Genomic DNA, 18538 nt, shown 5'->3' with positions numbered 1-18538 from the left:
ACCAACGAAGTTAAAATTCTCGCTTTAGTAAGTTCGGTGAAATTATTTCTTTTTTTTAAATTTTACATTTATATGAAGCATTTTTTTGCATATCAAGTTTATAAATTGAAATTTTGTCAAAATAAACTGTTATAAAATGAATGCATTTTTACTTCAAAAACAAACAGAATTTCTGTAGATTTTTTAGTTTATTTTCATTCATCTACCTTAACAGTGAAATAAGATTTTTAAAAAATAAAAAGCGTTTAAATGCACCAAAAATAAATAATAAAACACGCATTTTTATTAACTATAATAGTAAAAGTAAAAGCGTTGGTCACGAAAAAACTGTATGGACATATTTCTAGAGCGATAATCACAGTCAAATAAACGGATATTCCGACTTAGAGCTAGTAATAAAAAAAAATACTTTACCCAGTTAAGTGTAAAACAAGCTTTTTTAACGTTGTATTCTAGTACCGCGAGATTATGGAGGGCCATCCATCCACGTTTGTATCCATGCTGGATGAGGTCTGTCGACGGTATCCAGACAGAGAGGCTGTCGTGACGTATGACGGGAAAATGTCCAGAAAATCCTTGACCTTTACAGAGCTCTGGAGTTTGGCATCAAAGTAATAACTTCAAATTTTTTTTTAAATCTTAAGTTACAAAAAAAGGCTAACATTTATTTTGGGAGGGGCGTGGTTTTATACTAGTGTAACTTTTTAAGTTAACAATAAATTATTGATGTAAAATGGTTGCTCTTGTAGACTAAAATATGATTAGCCATTTATAAATCTCATGCATATTTGCTTTTTGTTCATCTATAGTTATTCTGTGTAGTCTTTCGAAATATTATTCAGAGTAATTGTGATGTTTAGATTACAGTATCTTATTTAAATCAAAAGTGTGCAACTTTTTAAAAGATATTTTTAAAAATAATTCCCACTCAAGGTTTTGAAAATATTCCTGAGGTCACACAACCTGTCTTTAAACACACACACAGGTACACGCACGTGTTAAGACAGGCAGGTGTGAAGAAAGGTGACTACGTTGTCGTGTCCACCCCTCTAAGCCTGGAATTCTGGGTGGCCAGTTTTGGCGTGTTACTTGCGGGGGGCGTCCACATCTCGATGGAGAAATTGTTTAGCACTTCTGACATAATTGTCCAGGTAATCTACTTGCAATTATTAATCAATCTCCTGTAGAATCAGCATCAATTTAGATGTTATTTTATATGTAAATGTATTATTTTTTATGTAAAAGTTAAAAACAAAAAGATTCCTCTTTAGACAGCAACTCGTTGAGCATATGAAAAAGACTTAATCTGTTTATGACCTTGTCTAATGAAGGGATGGTGTGTTTAGCACTATGCCCAGCCGCCTTTACTTTCCTCAACGTTAGTCAGGTACCCATCATAGCTGAGTGGACTCGGGGACATCCTACAGTCACAAGTCCAAACTAGGATCCCAATTGAAAACCTTTGAGCAAGCAGTCAAACGCTCTACCTTTCGACCAATCCGTTTTACTTATTAGCTATGTAATTATCTGTACATCGTATGTTTTAACCCTACAAGTATCTACAATTTTGACGTTATCATCCAGTTGATGGTGCAATCAACAGACCGTTTTCCAACGAGAAACTGGTCGTCTAGCGTGCATTAAAATTAGAAGAGTAGATGCGACCCAACATACATGGCTTATAATATTTTACTGATATTTGTGTGTGTTTAAAAATTTTCATGTGGGGGCATTGTGTATTAAAATACATCTATACAATTGTAATTTGAAATGAATTTGAGAGGTTAGTTTAAAAAAAACATTTGATTGCATCCAGAGACTGTGTATTGGCGCATGATTTCAAATTAGATGGATTCATCTCAAGAAAGACTTCTCATACTCTCAAATTATTTTTACACTGTGTATTTGCCTCATGATTTCAAATTAGGCCGTGTATTCATCTCAAGATTCCTTATACTCTCAACTTATTTTCAGACCGTGAATTTGTCCCAGGCAAAATTCCTCATACTCTCAAATTATTTTCAGACCGTAAATTTGTCTCAGGCAAAATTCCTCATACTCTCAAACGACGAGGGCAGCGAAATGTGGGAGATCTTCAAACGCGCGGCGAAGTTGGATCCGGCGAACAGGTACATCGCCAGTGTCCGGATGCGGAGCATGCCGAGCTTGACGACGCTGTTGTTGACCAACAGACACGCAGGTTGGTCCGTCTGATACCTCGACTAGACGTGTGTCAGTCTGTTGCTTGATGGTGACGTCAAACTCATTATGACATTATGCTGAGCGTCGCTACAGTTGTGTGGGAGTAAAACATTACCCTTTACAATTCCTCTCCCCCACCCGACCCCCGTTCACACAGCCCCCATACTAACGATGCAATGTCCCTGGACTTAATCCTGTAAAGAAAACTAACCATAACCATTATATTATATATAGCCTGGTGCTCCTGTAATCATATTTGGGGCTGGTGTAATCATATTTAGGGCTTCTGTAATCATATTTAGGGCGTCTGTAATCATATTTGGGGCTGGTGTAATCATATTTAGAGCTGGTGTAATCATATTTGGGGCTGGTGTAATCATAGTTAGGGCTGGTGTAATCATATTTAGGGCTGTTGTAATTAGGGCTGGTGTAATTGGAGTGTTGTAATGACATACGTAAGTGTTATAATATAAATGTCACTGAAAATATCTACGCATAAATATATAGAAAATAAGAGGCTTCACTAAGTAAAGCAACGCTTTTTTTTTTTGTTCTAGTACAGGGGTCTCCACTTTTCCGTCTGAGGGCCGCATTAACTATCACATTTCAGTTCGGGGGCCAGGTTGTTTCAGGCATGTCTTTGATTTTTCTGGGCAAAGTTCCTTAGCCATCACCGCGGGCCGTAGTTTGGAGACCCCTGTTCTAGTATATAGTAATTTCACAGTATTTATTTCAGCTCAGTTGTGTTGTTAGAAGTCATTATTATTACTTAGACAATAACTCCCACCTCCATTCCCCACAGTTTCTACCCTCCTCCAACACCCTCCTCCCTTCCTCTAACTTGAACAACCACTGCTCAGCGCTATATTTTCCCAGCATATGACGTCACGTTCCTGGACAGACTCGCCAACTACCCTATGGAATACCAAGACCGATCTGTGGGACCGGCAGACGGGGCGGTGGTCGGCACCTCCATGCACCCCGACACCGTGGCGCGCCCCAAGCTGTGTGAGGTGTCCCACGGCGCCCTTACAGCCCAGGCTCGCGCCCTGGATAAACCTGTGCCGTGTGGCGAGAAAGAGTGGGTGGCTTGCTTTTGCTGTTAGGGTTTTCTTTTTTTTTTTTTTTTTGCGAGGGGGGGGGGGGGGGGCTGTGGGTTTTTTTTTTCCTTTTATTTTCCTTTTTCCTTTTTTTTTTTTTTGTTTGTTGCTGTTGTTGTTTTGTTTGCTTGACTGCTGTTTATAATCGACTGTAATAAGTTGGTGGAGTTTTGTTGCTGATTTTATTTTAATCGGCTTTAATAAGTTGGTGGAGTTTTGTTGCTGATTTTATTTTAATTGGCTGTAATAAGTTGGTGGAGTTTTGTTGCTGATTTTATTTTATTCGGCTTTAATAAGTTGGTGGAGTTTTGTTGCTGATTTTATTTTAATCGGCTTTAATAAGTTGGTGGAGTTTTGTTGCTGATTTTATTTTAATCGGCTTTAATAAGTTGGTGGAGTTTTGTTGCTGATTTTATTTTAATCGGCTTTAATAAGTTGGTGGAGTTTTGTTGCTGATTTTATTTTAATCGGCTTTAATAAGTTGGTGGAGTTTTGTTGCTGATTTTATTTTAATCGGCTTTAATAATTTGGTGGAGTTTTTTTGCTGATTTTATTTTAATCGGCTGTAATAAGTTGGTGGAGTTATGTTTTGTTTTGTTTTTTTTCTTTGTTTTAATAATAACTTTATTTATTGTTAGAAAATCAGCGTAAGAACTGTCAAGCCAATTTATGTCAAAGTAGTATAATAGGTGTAATACTTAACAAAAAAATAATTTTAAAATGTGTAATTAAAATTCGTGGTATAAATAACGTTTGAGACAGATATTAACAGACGGAATCTGTTTATTTATAACCAAAGGTAAGTCTAAACACAGGAACGTAAACAAACACTACACAAAACTCTGATAAAACACCATGACTTCATCTTTTATTTCATCCCAACCATGTCAACCCGGCAGCTACAACCCGTTCCCGTGGTACATCGCTGGGTCGTTTCCCTTTGACAACCTGGTTGGCACCACGAGAATATTGCCAGACATGTGGGTGCCATTGGACATGGAACTCTATGAGGTAACGAACTTGTATGTCATCTACATTGGACATGGAACTCTATGAGGTAAGGAACTTGTATGTCATCTACATTGGACATGGAACACTATGAGGTAAGGAACTTGTATGTCATCTACATTGGACATGGAACTCTATGAGGTAAGGAACTTGTCATCTACATTGGACATGGAACTCTATGAGGTAAGGAATTTGTATGTCATCTACATTGGACATGGAACTCTATGAGGTAAGAAACTTGTCATCTACATTGGACATGGAACTCTATGAGGTAAGTCATTTGTCATCTACATTGGACATGGAACTCTATGAGGTAAGGAACTTGTCATCTACATTGGACATGGAACTCTATGAGGTAAGGAACTTGTATGTCATCTACATTGGACATGGAACTCTATGAGGTAAGTAACTTGTCATCTACATTGGACATGGAACTCTATGAGGTAAGGAACTTGTCATCTACATTGGACATGGAACTCTATGAGGTAAGGAACTTGTCATCTACATTGGACATGGAACTCTATGAGGTAAGGAACTTGTCATCTACATTGGACATGGAACTCTATGAGGTAAGGAACTTGTCATCTACATTAGACATGGAACTCTATGAGGTAAGGAACTTGTCATCTACATTGGACATGGAACTCTATGAGGTAAGGAACGTGTCATCTACATTGGGCATGGAACTCTATGAGGTAAGGAACTTGTATGTCATCTACATTGGAAATGGAACTCTATGAGGTAAGGAACTTGTATGTCATCTACATTGGACATGAAACTCTATGAGGTAAGGAACTTGTCATCTACATTGGACATGGAACTCTATGAGGTAAGGAACTTGTATGTCATCTACATTGGACATGGAACTCTATGAGGTAAGGAACGTGTCATCTACATTGGACATGGAACTCTATGAGGTAAGGAACTTGTCATCTACATTGGACATGGAACTCTATGAGGTAAGAAACGTGTCATCTACATTGGGCATGGAACTCTATGAGGTAAGGAACTTGTCATCTACATTGGACATGGAACTCTATGAGGTAAGGAACTTGTCATCTACATTGGACATGGAACTCTATGAGGTAAGAAACGTGTCATCTACATTGGGCATGGAACTCTATGAGGTAAGGAACTTGTCATCTACATTGGACATAGAACTCTATGAGGTAAGGAACTTGTCATCTACATTGGACAAGGAACTCTATGAGGTAAGGAACTTGTCATCTACATTGGACATGGAACTCTATGAGGTAAGGGTCTTGTATGTCATCTACATTGGACATGGAACTCTATGAGGTAAGGAACTTGTATGTCATCTACATTGGACATGGAACTCTATGAGGTAAGGAACTTGTCATCTACATTGGACATGGAACTCTATGAGGTAAGGGTCTTGTATGTCATCTACATTGGACATGGAACTCTATGAGGTAAGGAACTTGTCATCTACATTGGACATGGAACTCTATGAGGTAAGGAACTTGTCATCTACATTGGACATGGAACTCTATGAGGTAAGGAACTTGTCATCTACATTGGACATGGAACTATGAGGTAAGGAACTTGTCATCTACATTGGACATGGAACTCTATGAGGTAAGGAACTTGTCATCTACATTGGACATGGAACTCTATGAGGTAAGGAACTTGTCATCTACATTGGACATGGAACTATGAGGTAAGGAACTTGTCATCTACATTGGACATGGAACTCTATGAGGTAAGGAACTTGTATGTCATCTACATTGGACATGGAACTCTATGAGGTAAGGAACTTGTCATCTACATTGGACATGGAACTCTATGAGGTAAGGAACTTGTATGTCATCTACATTGGACATGGAACTCTATGAGGTAAGGAACTTGTCATCTACATTGGACATGGAACTCTATGAGGTAAGGAACTTGTATGTCATCTACATTGGACATGGAACTCTATGAGGTAAGGAACATGTCATTTACATTAGACATGGAACTCTATGAGGTAAGGAACTTGTCATCTACATTGGACATGGAACTCTATGAGGTAAGGAACTTGTATGTCATCTACATTGGACATGGAACTCTATGAGGTAAGGAACTTGTCATCTACATTGGACATGGAACTCTATGAGGTAAGTCACTTGTATGTCATCTACATTGGACAAGGAACTCTATGAGGTAAGGAACTTGTCATCTACATTAGACATGGAACTCTATGAGGTAAGGAACTTGTCATCTACATTGGACATGGAACTTTATAAGGTAAGGAACTTGTCATCTACATTGGACATGGAACTCTATGAGGTAAGGAACTTGTCATCTACATTGGACATGGAACTCTATGAGGTAAGGAACTTGTCATCTACATTGGACATGGAACTCTATGAGGTAAGGAACTTGTCATCTACATTGGACATGGAACTCTATGAGGTAAGGAACCTGATATCTACATTAGACATGGAACTCTATAAGGTAAGTATTATTTGGGAGGTTGATACACGGAATATTACCGGGGGTCGATACAGTTCTCTTGTGAATGCCTAGAGGATTCCTGCAATATAAATACAACCTGTTGTGTACGTTAGAGAGAGATTTCTGTGAGGTGAGGAACTTGTTCCATCGTCATTTAGATGAGACAGGGAACAATAAGGAACGTTTTAGATTGACAACTACATTAGTCAAGGAACTCTAAGGAACTTATCATCTACGCAGGGGCCGGCGCTACCTATAAGGCGAACTAGTCGGTCGCCTAAGGCGCCATACCTAGGGGGAGGGGATGAATTATGAATTACTGAATTATTGAAAAGTAGAAAATAAAACTAAGTAGCGGCGTATAATACGCCGCGGGTCGGCTCGTATGCTTTAAAACACTATAAGTAGATCGTTAAGGACGATAACCCCCCCCCCCCATGAAAGCAGCCTCCTTTTAGTTACCTCCCCTAAGTTTAAAATCGTTTCAAGCTTAATTATCTGCCCCTAATAGCCGTCACTTAACCCAAATCTACGATTGTAAACATTTATTACGTGAACCACTGCTCAACAGACCATGTAGAGGTGGGTGTGGTAGCGATGTGCCTAGGGGGGAAGAGAGGGGGCTACTTGGAGGTTTGGTGTTTTCTATCGTCTCAAATAAGAGAATAATACGTATAGATCATTGGCTTCATTCGAGTATCAATTACATGTATGTCATCATTATTGACTAGAAATATGTTATAATAAAGCTAACGTGTTTACACTATCAAACAAAACATACAGTTAAGTAGTAAATTAGTAAAATATATTTGCTAAATTGTTATCTATATTAGTCAGTAAACTCTAAGGAACTTGCTACAATGTTATCTGCATTAGTCAGTAAACTCTAAGGAACTTGCTACAATGTTATCTACATTAGTCAGTAAACTCTTAGGAACTTGCTACAATGTTACCTACATTAGTCAGTAAACTCTAAGGAACTTGCTACAATGTTATCTACATTAGTCAGTAAACTCTAAGGAACTTGTTACAATGTTATCTACATTAGTCAGTAAACTCTAAGGAACTTGCTACAATGTTATCTACATTAGTCAGTAAACTCTAAGGAACTTGCTACAATGTTATCTACATTAGTCAGTAAACTCTAAGGAACTTGTTACAATGTTATCTACATTAGTCAGTAAACTCTAAGGAACTTGTTAGATTATTATCTACGTCAAGGAACTCTAAGGAACTTGTTACAACGTTATCTCATGCTACATTGTCTTCTACAGTATTTCTTTATTACTGTATTTTTCTGTATTATTGTATTGTTCTGTATTACTGTATTTTTCTGTATTACTGTATTTTTCTGTATTACTGTATTTTTCTGTATTACTGTATTTTTCTGTATTACTGTATTTTTCTGTATTACTGTATTTTTCTGTATTACTGTATTTTTCTGTATTACTGTATTTTTCTGTATTACTGTATTTTTCTGTATTACTGTATTTTTCTGTATTACTGTATTTTTCTGTATTACTGTATTTTTCTGTATTACTGGAACTGTATGTTACAGTTCCAGACTGTGTCAATGTGGTTCTGATAAATACCCTATGTTTTGATGGGGAGATATAGACAGTTTTTTTATGTTAGGCAGATGAAGTAGAGTGTAAGTGTGTTGGTCTGATGACTGTCTATGGTAATTAATGTGACTTGATATTTATCCGTTACTATCAGATTTGAGGCGTTGGTTTTGTTGCATTTCTTTTCTCATACAAATAGAACGATCGATTCTTCACCATTAATCTTTTTTTATATTGGGAATTCGAATGTTACCCCCTCCCCCTCTCTCCCTGCTCCCTTTTATTGGTGTAATAAGTTTGAGGTTTATTTTGTAGGTGGTATATATTTATCTACTACGTACATGATTAATATAGATCTTTTTTTTTTTTTTTTTACTTTTGTATTCATCATAAGCACCTGAATATATTTTATTTCTACAGCTTTTTATTTCTTACAATGTACGCTCACTGTCTGCAAAATCTATGTTTTAGTATTGTTTTGAATATCTGAAACAAAGAATTTTATTAATAAAAAATGTTCCTCGCATAACAGTTCGTTTTTTTTCTCTTTCCCAGTTTAACATGAAGGTCAAGGACGCTGAGAGGTTGACCCACGCGCTGGCCACGGTGGCCGAGATGAGTCACGTGGTCGAGACAAGAAAAAGCGCGACCGGCAAATACGTGGACACGGCTTGCACGGGTGGTCAGCCAATCACAAGGGCTGTTTACGACAGGTAACTATGGTGATATAATTCCTGGGTTCAGCCAATCACAAGGGCTGTTTACGACAGGTAACTATGGTGATGTAATTCCTGGGTTCAGCCAATCGCAAGGGCTGTTTACTACAGGTAACTATGGTGATTGTGTTCCTGGGTTCAGCCAATCACCAGGGCTGTTTACGACAGGTAACTATGGTGATGTAATTCCTGGGTTAAGTCAATCACAAGGGCTCTTTACGACAGGTAACTATGGTGATGTGGTTCCTGGGTTCAGCCAATCACTAGGAATGTTTACGACAGGTAACTATGGTTAAAAATTTTAGCGACAGGTAACTATGGTTAAAAATTTTAGCGGAGTATCCCAAAATATCGTAGAAGATTATGAATTCATTGTTTATTTGGCTTAAAATATAATACTTTATGAATGGTGGAAGTCTAACGAAGAGGTTAATTTTTCAAGATGGCCGCAGTTGTCATAGTTACCACGATTTTCCCAAGATTTTTTTAAAATGGAAAGTCAATTGCGGATGTAACTTTAAAAAAGCTACAAAGAAATAATTGTTTCCTAACGAGTATTTAAAAAGTTTTTTTTTTTTTTTATTACCGGAGTCTCTTCCCGTAAAACAATTTTTCATTTTTGTTTTGTATTTTTGTTTTTTATTTATTCCAAAATTTTTCCTAAATGTTTTTTCTAATCCTCTACAGGATCCGAGCCTTCAGTTCTAAGCTCTACATCATGTACTTTGGCTCCGAACCTTTGTGTGTGTCTGTCAATGAAATAAACGAGGGAGACGATTTCGCACCATTTGATGCGGGATTTCCCGTAGAAGGTGTTGAGGTGAGTTGCGTTTCATTCAGTACGTCATCTAGTTTCGCTCCTTTTTGCTAAATTTAATGGTGATTTTGTACGGGATAGTTTAGACGGATTTATTCGTATAGTGTCGAGCTAGGTTAGGGGTTAGCAGAGGCGGTTTATTTAAATTTTATGAGTGGGGCTAATTTTTTTTTTTTTATTGGTTTTTGTTTGGGCTTAAAATATCATTGTGATTGTAATGGTTCTTTCGTAAACTTAGCATAGATAATACGGTATTTTATTGGGGGAGGTTGCTGACAGCAGTGCTATAGTCCTCGGAGAGGAGGCTTAAAATTTCAGGGGGTGGGGTTGACACTGGTTAAAGTATACATTTCCAATATAAATGCCTGAAAGAAACTATGGTTACCCAACTGTTTTATTTTCTCGACTCATGCAGACGTTTTTTTTTCAAAGCCAGATGATACGTTTTATGAAATCAACCCTTAGAAAATGAACTCATTAACCCGTAATTATATCTCTGTCATCATGGTATGTGTGACGTCAGATCCGCATCCTGGACGAGGAACTCCGAGAGGTCGGTGCCGGAGTGTCAGGAACCATAGTCATCAGGTCACCGACCCTTTTCACGCGCTACGTCGGAGAGCCGGACCGGACGGATGCCGTCTGGTGGAAGGACGGATGGTTCATATCCGCGGATGCTGGGTATTTGAGGTGTGTGTCACTATCAGTGCTTCTTTCAGACTTTTATCTCCGGAGGCGGGGGGGGGGGGGGGGGGCTTGAAACTTTAGGGGGGGGGGCGACTAGTGTTTCTTTCAGTCTTTTTTCTCCGGGGGAGGGACTCTGTAAATTAATTTTCGGGATTGGGTCTAAAATTTACGGGGGAGGGGGGGGGGCAGAAACTAGGGGTAACTGGTTAAAATATGATACTTTCTAATTTTTACAAGCTTTTATTTAACTCACTTCCTCTGTCGTAAGTCGTCAGTCTGTCGTCAGTCTAGATAGAAACGTAGGAGTGAAAATTCGGAAACTTCTACTTGACCGATACGATTCACACTTGGCACGTGGGTCAAGACATGAAGACAATGCAATCTGAAACTAAATTTGACTTAATTGGATGCCTAATTAATTTTTTATGAATTAATTAAAATTTGGACCGAATCAATAGGCATGTCTATCCAACCACACCACACGCGTCATCACGTTCAATAGCTGCGCCATCACCTTCAGTAGGCGCGCCATCACGTTCAATAGACGCGCAATGGTTTTTAGTCATGTCACTCTATTGTAAATAAAACATGTAAAGTACTGAAAAAAAATTCATAAAAAAACGTTTTACTATAAAGAAAAGCGTGGGTCTCTTCTCAAATATTAGTAAAGGTATCCAATAGGTACTAAAGTACTAAAGTGACCCACGCTTTTCTTTATAGCAATTTAAATAGTAGTGTATAATTTATTTTCTACTTTTTAGTGCATCATTACATAAAAGCTTGTTATTAAAACTTTTTTTATGAATTTTTTTTTCTTCTATTTTGTCCAGAGAAGGGAGGGGGGGGGGGGTTGTGTAAATTAATTTTCGGGGGGTGGGTCTAAAATTTCCGGGGAGGCGGGGGGGGGGGGGGCTGAAACTAGTCGTAACTGGTTAAAGTATGTATTTTCCTTAAGATACTTTATAATTTTTCTTCTATTTTGTCCGGGGAAGGGGGGGGGGGATGTTTTCTGATCCGTTAACTGGTGATAGAGGATCGTGAACTTACTGTATAAAAATATAAAATGTATTTTAAAAACAAAACGTTTTATAATAACAGGATTTTAATTATGCATTAAAAGAAGAAAAGAAAATGATTCTCTTTAAAATTAAATAAAGCACATTATATATATATATATATATATATATATATATATATATATATATATATATATATATATATATATATATATATATATATATATATATATATATATATATATCTTTGCGTTTGGTCGGCACATTAGGTATTTTTTTAAAATGAAAATTACAAGGCACATCTTGAAAGATAAATATGTTACATAGAGTAATAAAGTTTAGGGGTCTACTTGTTTAGATATGCACCGGAACTCCAACAGAGTTTCTTTCAGGCATTTCTCTCTTTCCCCAAACATCGAAGCACGTCCAACGCCACCCCCCCCCCCCTTCACCTTTTCCTCCAGACGAACGAAATAACCCCCTCCCCCACCCCCATGGAGAAAAATGTCTGAGTTCAAATACTGTACATATGAGGTAGCATTAATACCCATTTAGGTCTAATTTTTATACCTAAAAGCAAGATAATCTTTTGCGAATTATCTGTTTTAAAACTTTGGCTTATTGTTTAATGTCTTCCTACGTGAAAGTGAAAAAAAAATCTCTTAATATAGCCTACATTGTAATTTATTTTTCCACCAAAATGTATATATCATTACGCTGGTGTTACTGTTTTCCTTGTAATATTGCTTGTGCTGATTTTTTTTTACTATTGTAAAGGGATATAACTTAAAATATAGTCCAATTTTTTTCTAAGGCCTACATAAATTCATAAAAACAAAACAAAATCAAGAAATATTTCAATATTTATCCTTCTTAACATACACTATAGAGAGATTGTATTAAAATATGCCTTAAAATTTTTTTTTATACTTTGCATTAATTATAACTTAAATGTATTTTAAAGACTAAAGGAATAGTTTTTATTTGACATTATTTTTAAGACTTGCGAGACATTCGATTTTAATGCGTTTGTGATATCCGATGTATACTGATTACCAATTTTACTTTAACCTTGGTGCGTCTACCTACTATTAATTTTGACGTGAGTTTGCACACCTGGTATTGGTACCTATGTGCCAAAGCTGCTGAGAGTAGTTCTCTTGTCAAATTATTAGCAATCAACATCTCCTGCATGTAAATTACGGCATAGCAAACATGTGCTTCTTATCATTAGTTTCTTTCAGGCATCTCCTCCTCACACCCCCGAAGACAGCCTTACGGCACTCCCCCCCCCCCGCCCCAACTAAATAGAATTTATATAGAAAATATATACTTTAACCAGTGTCCTCCCCCCCCCCCCCACGCGGAAAAAAGTCCGAAAGAATCACTTCTAATTATCTGATAGTTTCAATGTCACAATTCACCCACTCATACATGGGTCCCTCATACACTCAGCAACAATTCACCCACTCATACATGGGTCCCTCATACATTCAGCAACAATTCACCCACTCATCCATGGGTCCCTCATACACTCAGCAACAATTCACCCACTCATACATGGGTCCCTCATACAATCAGCAACAATTTACCCACTCATACATGGGTCCCTCATACAATCAGCAACAATTCACCCACTCATACATGGGTCCCTCATACACTCAGCAACAATTCACCCACTCATTCATGGGTCCCTCATACACTCAACAACAATTCACCCACTCATACATGAGTCCCTCATACACTCAGCAACAATTCACCCACTCATACATGGATCCCTCATACACTCAGCAACAGTTCACCCACTCATACATGGGTCCCTTATACACTCAGAAACAGTTCACCCACTCATACATGGGTCCCTCATACACTCAGCGACAATACAACCACTCATACACGAGGAATATTTAACACACAAAAAAAAAACACCCAACCATCAACACCATCCCTCACACCAACAATCTCAGCAGCATCATTTAGACAGGCAAGCCGTCAACCACCTCATTTTTTAACCGGATAGTCAATGGAGCTAGTGAAGTAGAGTTCACGTGATTGTGTGATTCCAGATAGAAAGCAAGCACGCCAACACAGTTCCTTCACACAACCACAGCAACCACCCACAGCAACCACCCACAGCAAACACCCACAGCAACCACCCACAACCTCACGTAACAGATGATATCGGACTGCTGTCACATAGTCCTACCGTCCCACTAGGACATAGTCCTGTCGTCCAACTAATTCACTAGGACATAGTCCTGTCGTCCAACTAATTCACTAGGACATAGTCCTGTCGTCCAACTAATTCACTAGGACATAGTCCTGTCGTCCAACTAATTCACTAGGACATAGTCCTGTCGTCCAACTAATTCACTAGGACATAGTCCTGTCGTCCAACTAATTCACTAGGACATAGTCCTGTCGTCCCACTAGAACATAGACCTACTGTCTCACTAGAACATAGACCTACTGTCTCACTAGAACATAGACCTACTGTCTCACTAGAACATAGACCTACTGTCTCACTAGAACATAAACCTACTGTCTCACTAGAACATAGACCTACTGTCTCACTAGAACATAGACCTACTGTCTCACTAGAACATAGACCTACTGTCTCACTAGAACATAGACCTACTGTCTTACTAGAACATAGACCTACTGTCTTACTAGAACATAGACCTACTGTCTCACTAGAACATAGACCTACTGTCTCACTGCAACCTAGACCTAATGTCCCACTAGGACATAGACCTACCGTCTCACTAGAACATAGACCTACTGTCTCACTAGAACATAGACCTACTGTCTCACTAGGACATAAACCTACTGTCTCACTAGAACATAGACCTACTGTCTCACTAGAACATAGACCTACTGTCTCACTAGAACATAAACCTACTGTCTCACTAGGACATAGACCTACTGTCTCACTAGAACATAGACCTACTGTCTCACTAGAACATAGGTCTGTCGTCCTACTAATTCACTAGGACACCATGCTTATTGATTTACATCTTAGATACCTAGCATTCATAAAGGATGATGAGTATATATAAAAAGGATGTGTACAATTAAATAGGATTGTCACTACTGTCAGCCTCAATGTAAAAATGCAGTTACAGAAAGCAGTAATGTTATGCACAAGTATCATCAATAATATTAAAGTTTGAAAATATTCCATGTTTCAAACAAAACAGTATGGGCTTACAGTTTTTAGTTTTGGGTTACCTATAAGGGGAGATGACTCTTCCAGTCTCACATAATAAAAATATTGGGTACATATTCATAAAGAGTGATGAGTATATAAGCGGAAATTGTAAACTGGCAGAATCAATGTAAAAAAAGGGAACTTTACACACAAAAGTGTCAAACGTCAAACAGATCAATCATTAATAAGAATGTCTCGCACCTCTTGAAAATATTGTCAAAAACTATTCCTTTTGTCTTTAAAATACATTTAAGTTATAATTAATATTAGATTTATAAAAAAATGTTTACGTCATATTGTGATACAAACTTTATAAAATATTTGTTAAAAATGTTAATTATTGAAATATTTCCTGTTTTTATTTTGTTTTTATGCATTCGTGAATGCCTTAGATACAAATTGGATTAAATTTTAGGTTATATCCCTTTACACTAGTAAAAAAAAATAATTCCGCACAACTAATATTACAAGGAAACAGTAACACCACTCCGATTCCATTTTCAACATTGCAATATTTTGATCGTTGATTATTAAAATCATATAGGGTATACGGTTTATGAAACTTTTTGAAAAAAAAAATGAATGTATTGTACCTAAGTAAGCTGACAATGGGTTTATTGAAATTTTGTTTTTTGTTTTGTTTTGCAGCCCCGAGGGTCGTGTTTTTGTGTTTGGTCGAAGTGGTGACGTCATTTCTAGAGGTAAAAACATGTTAAATAGGAATGTACACAAAAGTGTGTCTTACGTCACGTTATAGATAGATGCATTTATCTGAGACATATATTTTAGGCATTTGAGTAACCTATCCTAAGTGTACCAATTCAGCCTTATATTTTAGGAATTGTACTTACCCTTATATTTTAGACATTTCACTAACATCACATAATATTTTTGGCATTGTACTAATATCCCATAATATTTTAGGCATTGCACTAATATCCCATAGTATTTTTGGCATTGCACTAATATCCCATAGTATTTTAGGCATTGCACTAACATCCCATAATATTTTAGACATTGTACTAACATCCCATAATATTTTAGGCATTGTACTAATATCCCATAATATTTTAGGCATTGTACTAACATCCCATAATATTTTAGACATTGTACTACCATCCCATAATATTTTAGGCATTGTACTAACATCCCATAATATTTTAGGCATTGTACTAATATCCTATAATATTTTAGACATTTCACTAACATCACACAATATTTTAGGCATTGTACTAACATCCCATAATATTTTAGGCATTGTACTAACATCCCATAATATTTTAGGCATTGTACTAACATCCAATAATATTTTAGGCATTGTACTAACATCCAATAATATTTTAGGCATTGTACTAACATCCCATAATATTTTAGGCATTGTACTAACATCTCATAATATTTTAGGCATTGTACTAACATCTCATAATATTTTAGGCATTGTACTAACATCCCATAATATTTTAGGCATTGTACTAACATCCCATAATATTTCAGACATTGTACTAACATCCCATAATATTTTAGGCATTGTACTAACATCAGATAATATTTTAGGCATTGTACTAACATCCCATAATATTTTAGGCATTGTACTAACATCCCATAATATTTTAGGCATTGTACTAACATCTCATAATATTTTAGGCATTGTACTAACATCTCATAATATTTTAGGCATTGTACTAACATCCCATAATATTTTAGGCATTGTACTAACATCCCATAATATTTCAGACATTGTACTAACATCCCATAATATTTTAGGCATTGTACTAACATCAGATAATATTTTAGGCATTGTACTAACATCCCATAATATTTTAGGCATTGTACTAACATCCTATAATATTTTAGGCATTGTACTAACATCCCATAATATTTTAGGCATTGTACTAACATCCCATAATATTTTAGGCATTGTACTAACTTACCCAGCGTGGGTCGAGAAACCAATCAGCTCTCACCCGGAAGTACTCGAGATCATGGCGGTTCCGGTCCCAGACGACATCAACGTGGAGAACATCTGCGCATGCGTGGTCAAAAAACCCGGAAGTGATCTGACGGAGACGGCCGTGAAGCAGCTGGTCAAGGACAGCATGACGTCAGATGGCTCCTATTACATCACCGTCGATCACGTGATGTTCTTCGATGAGGTCCTCCCCAAACTGTCCAGGAAAAAACTTGGCCAGTTGGCCGCTGTTCGACTTGGCTTGTTGGCCATCTGATTGATGGCCATCTGATTGTTGGCCATCTGATTGTTGGCCATCTGATTGTTGGCCATCTGATTGTTGGCCATCTGATTGTTGGCCATCTGAAATATAAAAGATCTGTATCAAGGTTCACATAATGTTAAGAAGCTATTAAACTAAATTAACTCAAAAAGCATGTTTTTTTTTAAATTAAGGTTAGTGTTTTTCTTTCTAGTGTCACCTTCCCACACCACCACCACCAGTCACTGGATGGGTGGTTCCTCAGGTAACTATAGTGATGTGGTTCCTCGGGTAACTATAGTGATGTGGTTTCTCAGTTAACTATAGTGATGTGGTTCCTCAGGTAACTATAGTGATGTGGTTCCTCGGGTAACTATAGTGATGTGGTTCTTCAGGTAACTATAGTGATATGGTTCCTAAGGTAACTATAGTGTGATGTGGTTCCTCAGGTAACTATAGTGATGTGGCTCTTTCGGTTACTATAGTGTGATGCGGTTCCTCAGGTAACTATAGTGATGTGGTTCCTCAGGTAACTATAGTGATGTGGTTCCTCAGGTAACAAAAGAGATATGGTTCCTCAGGACACTATAGTGATGTGGTTCCTCAGGTAACTATAGTGATGTGGTTCCTCAGGACACTATAGTGATGTGGTTCCTCAGGTAACTATAGTGATGTGGTTCATCAGGTAACTATAGTGATGTGGTTCCTCAGGTAACTATAGTGATGTGGTTCCTCAGGTAACTACAGTGAATAGGTTCCTCGGGTAACTAAAGTGATTAGGTTCCTCAGGTAACTATAGTGATGTGGTTCCTCAGGTAACTATAGTGAATAGGTTCCTCGGGTAACTAAAGTGATTAGGTTCCTCAGGTAACTATAGTGATGTGGTTCCTCAGGTAAATATAGCGATGCGGTTCCTCAGGTAACTATAGTGATGTGGTTCCTCAGGTAAATATAGTGATGTGGTTCCTCAGGTAACAATAGTGATGTGGTTCCTCAGGTAACTACAGTGAATAGGTTCCTCGGGTAACTAAAGTGATTAGGTTCCTCAGGTAACTATAGTGATGTGGTTCCTCAGGTAACTATAGTGATGTGGTTCCTCAGGTAACTATAGTGATGTGGTTCCTCAGGTAACTATAGTGATGTGGTTCTTCAGGTAAATATAGCGATGTGGTTCCAAGGGTAACTATAGTGATGTGGTTCCTCAGGTAAATATAGTGATGTGGTTCCTCTGGTAGCTATAGTGATGTGGTTCCTCAGGTAACTATAGTGTGATGTGGTTCCTCAGGTAACTATAGTGATGTGGCTCCTCAGGTAAATATAGCGATGTGTTTCCTCAGGTAACTATAGTGATGTGGTTCCTCAGGTAACTATAGTGATGTGGCTCCTCAGGTAACTATAGTGATGTGGTTCCTCAGGTAACTATAGTGATGTGGTTCCTCAGGTAACTGATGTGGTTCCTTAGGTAACAAAAGTGTGATGTGGTTCCTCAGGTAACTATTGTGTGATGTGGTTCCTCAGGTAACTATAGTGTGGGTGTGGTTCCTCAGGT

At 37.6% G+C, this 18538-nt stretch overlaps 1 protein-coding gene across 1 annotated transcript; it reads left to right on the top strand.

Annotated features, from left to right (window-relative positions):
• Positions 1–1112: 1112 nt before the first annotated feature.
• On the top strand, positions 1113–17004 carry LOC131930750 (putative acyl--CoA ligase YdaB). Its single transcript, XM_059287353.1, has 9 exons — positions 1113–1151; positions 2026–2200; positions 3079–3283; positions 4202–4313; positions 8888–9045; positions 9736–9868; positions 10389–10555; positions 15428–15480; positions 16694–17004. Exons 1-9 carry the CDS (start codon positions 1113–1115, stop codon positions 17002–17004), a joined length of 1353 nt encoding a protein of 450 aa, XP_059143336.1.
• Positions 17005–18538: the final 1534 nt, after the last annotated feature.

The sequence above is a fragment of the Physella acuta genome, unplaced genomic scaffold, assembly GCF_028476545.2.
Source record: "Physella acuta isolate Inbredline_101_S28 unplaced genomic scaffold, ASM2847654v3 ptg001836l, whole genome shotgun sequence".
In the NCBI taxonomy this organism is placed as follows: Eukaryota; Metazoa; Mollusca; class Gastropoda; family Physidae; genus Physella; species Physella acuta.
The sequence above is the reverse complement of the archived record's forward strand: the minus strand, read 5'-3'. Positions and strand labels throughout refer to the sequence as shown.

What these genes read in the sequence shown, in the direction of transcription:
- LOC131930750 (XM_059287353.1), top strand. Translation starts at nt 1,113, where the DNA reads ATGGAGAAATTGTTTAGCACTTCTGACATAATTGTCCAG. An exon ending in GTGCCGTGTGGCGAGAAAGA is followed by an intron (nt 3,284 to 4,201) that starts GTGGGTGGCTTG and finishes TCAACCCGGCAG; the next exon opens with CTACAACCCGTTCCCGTGGT. An exon ending in TGGTGACGTCATTTCTAGAG is followed by an intron (nt 15,481 to 16,693) that starts GTAAAAACATGT and finishes ATAATATTTTAG; the next exon opens with GCATTGTACTAACTTACCCA.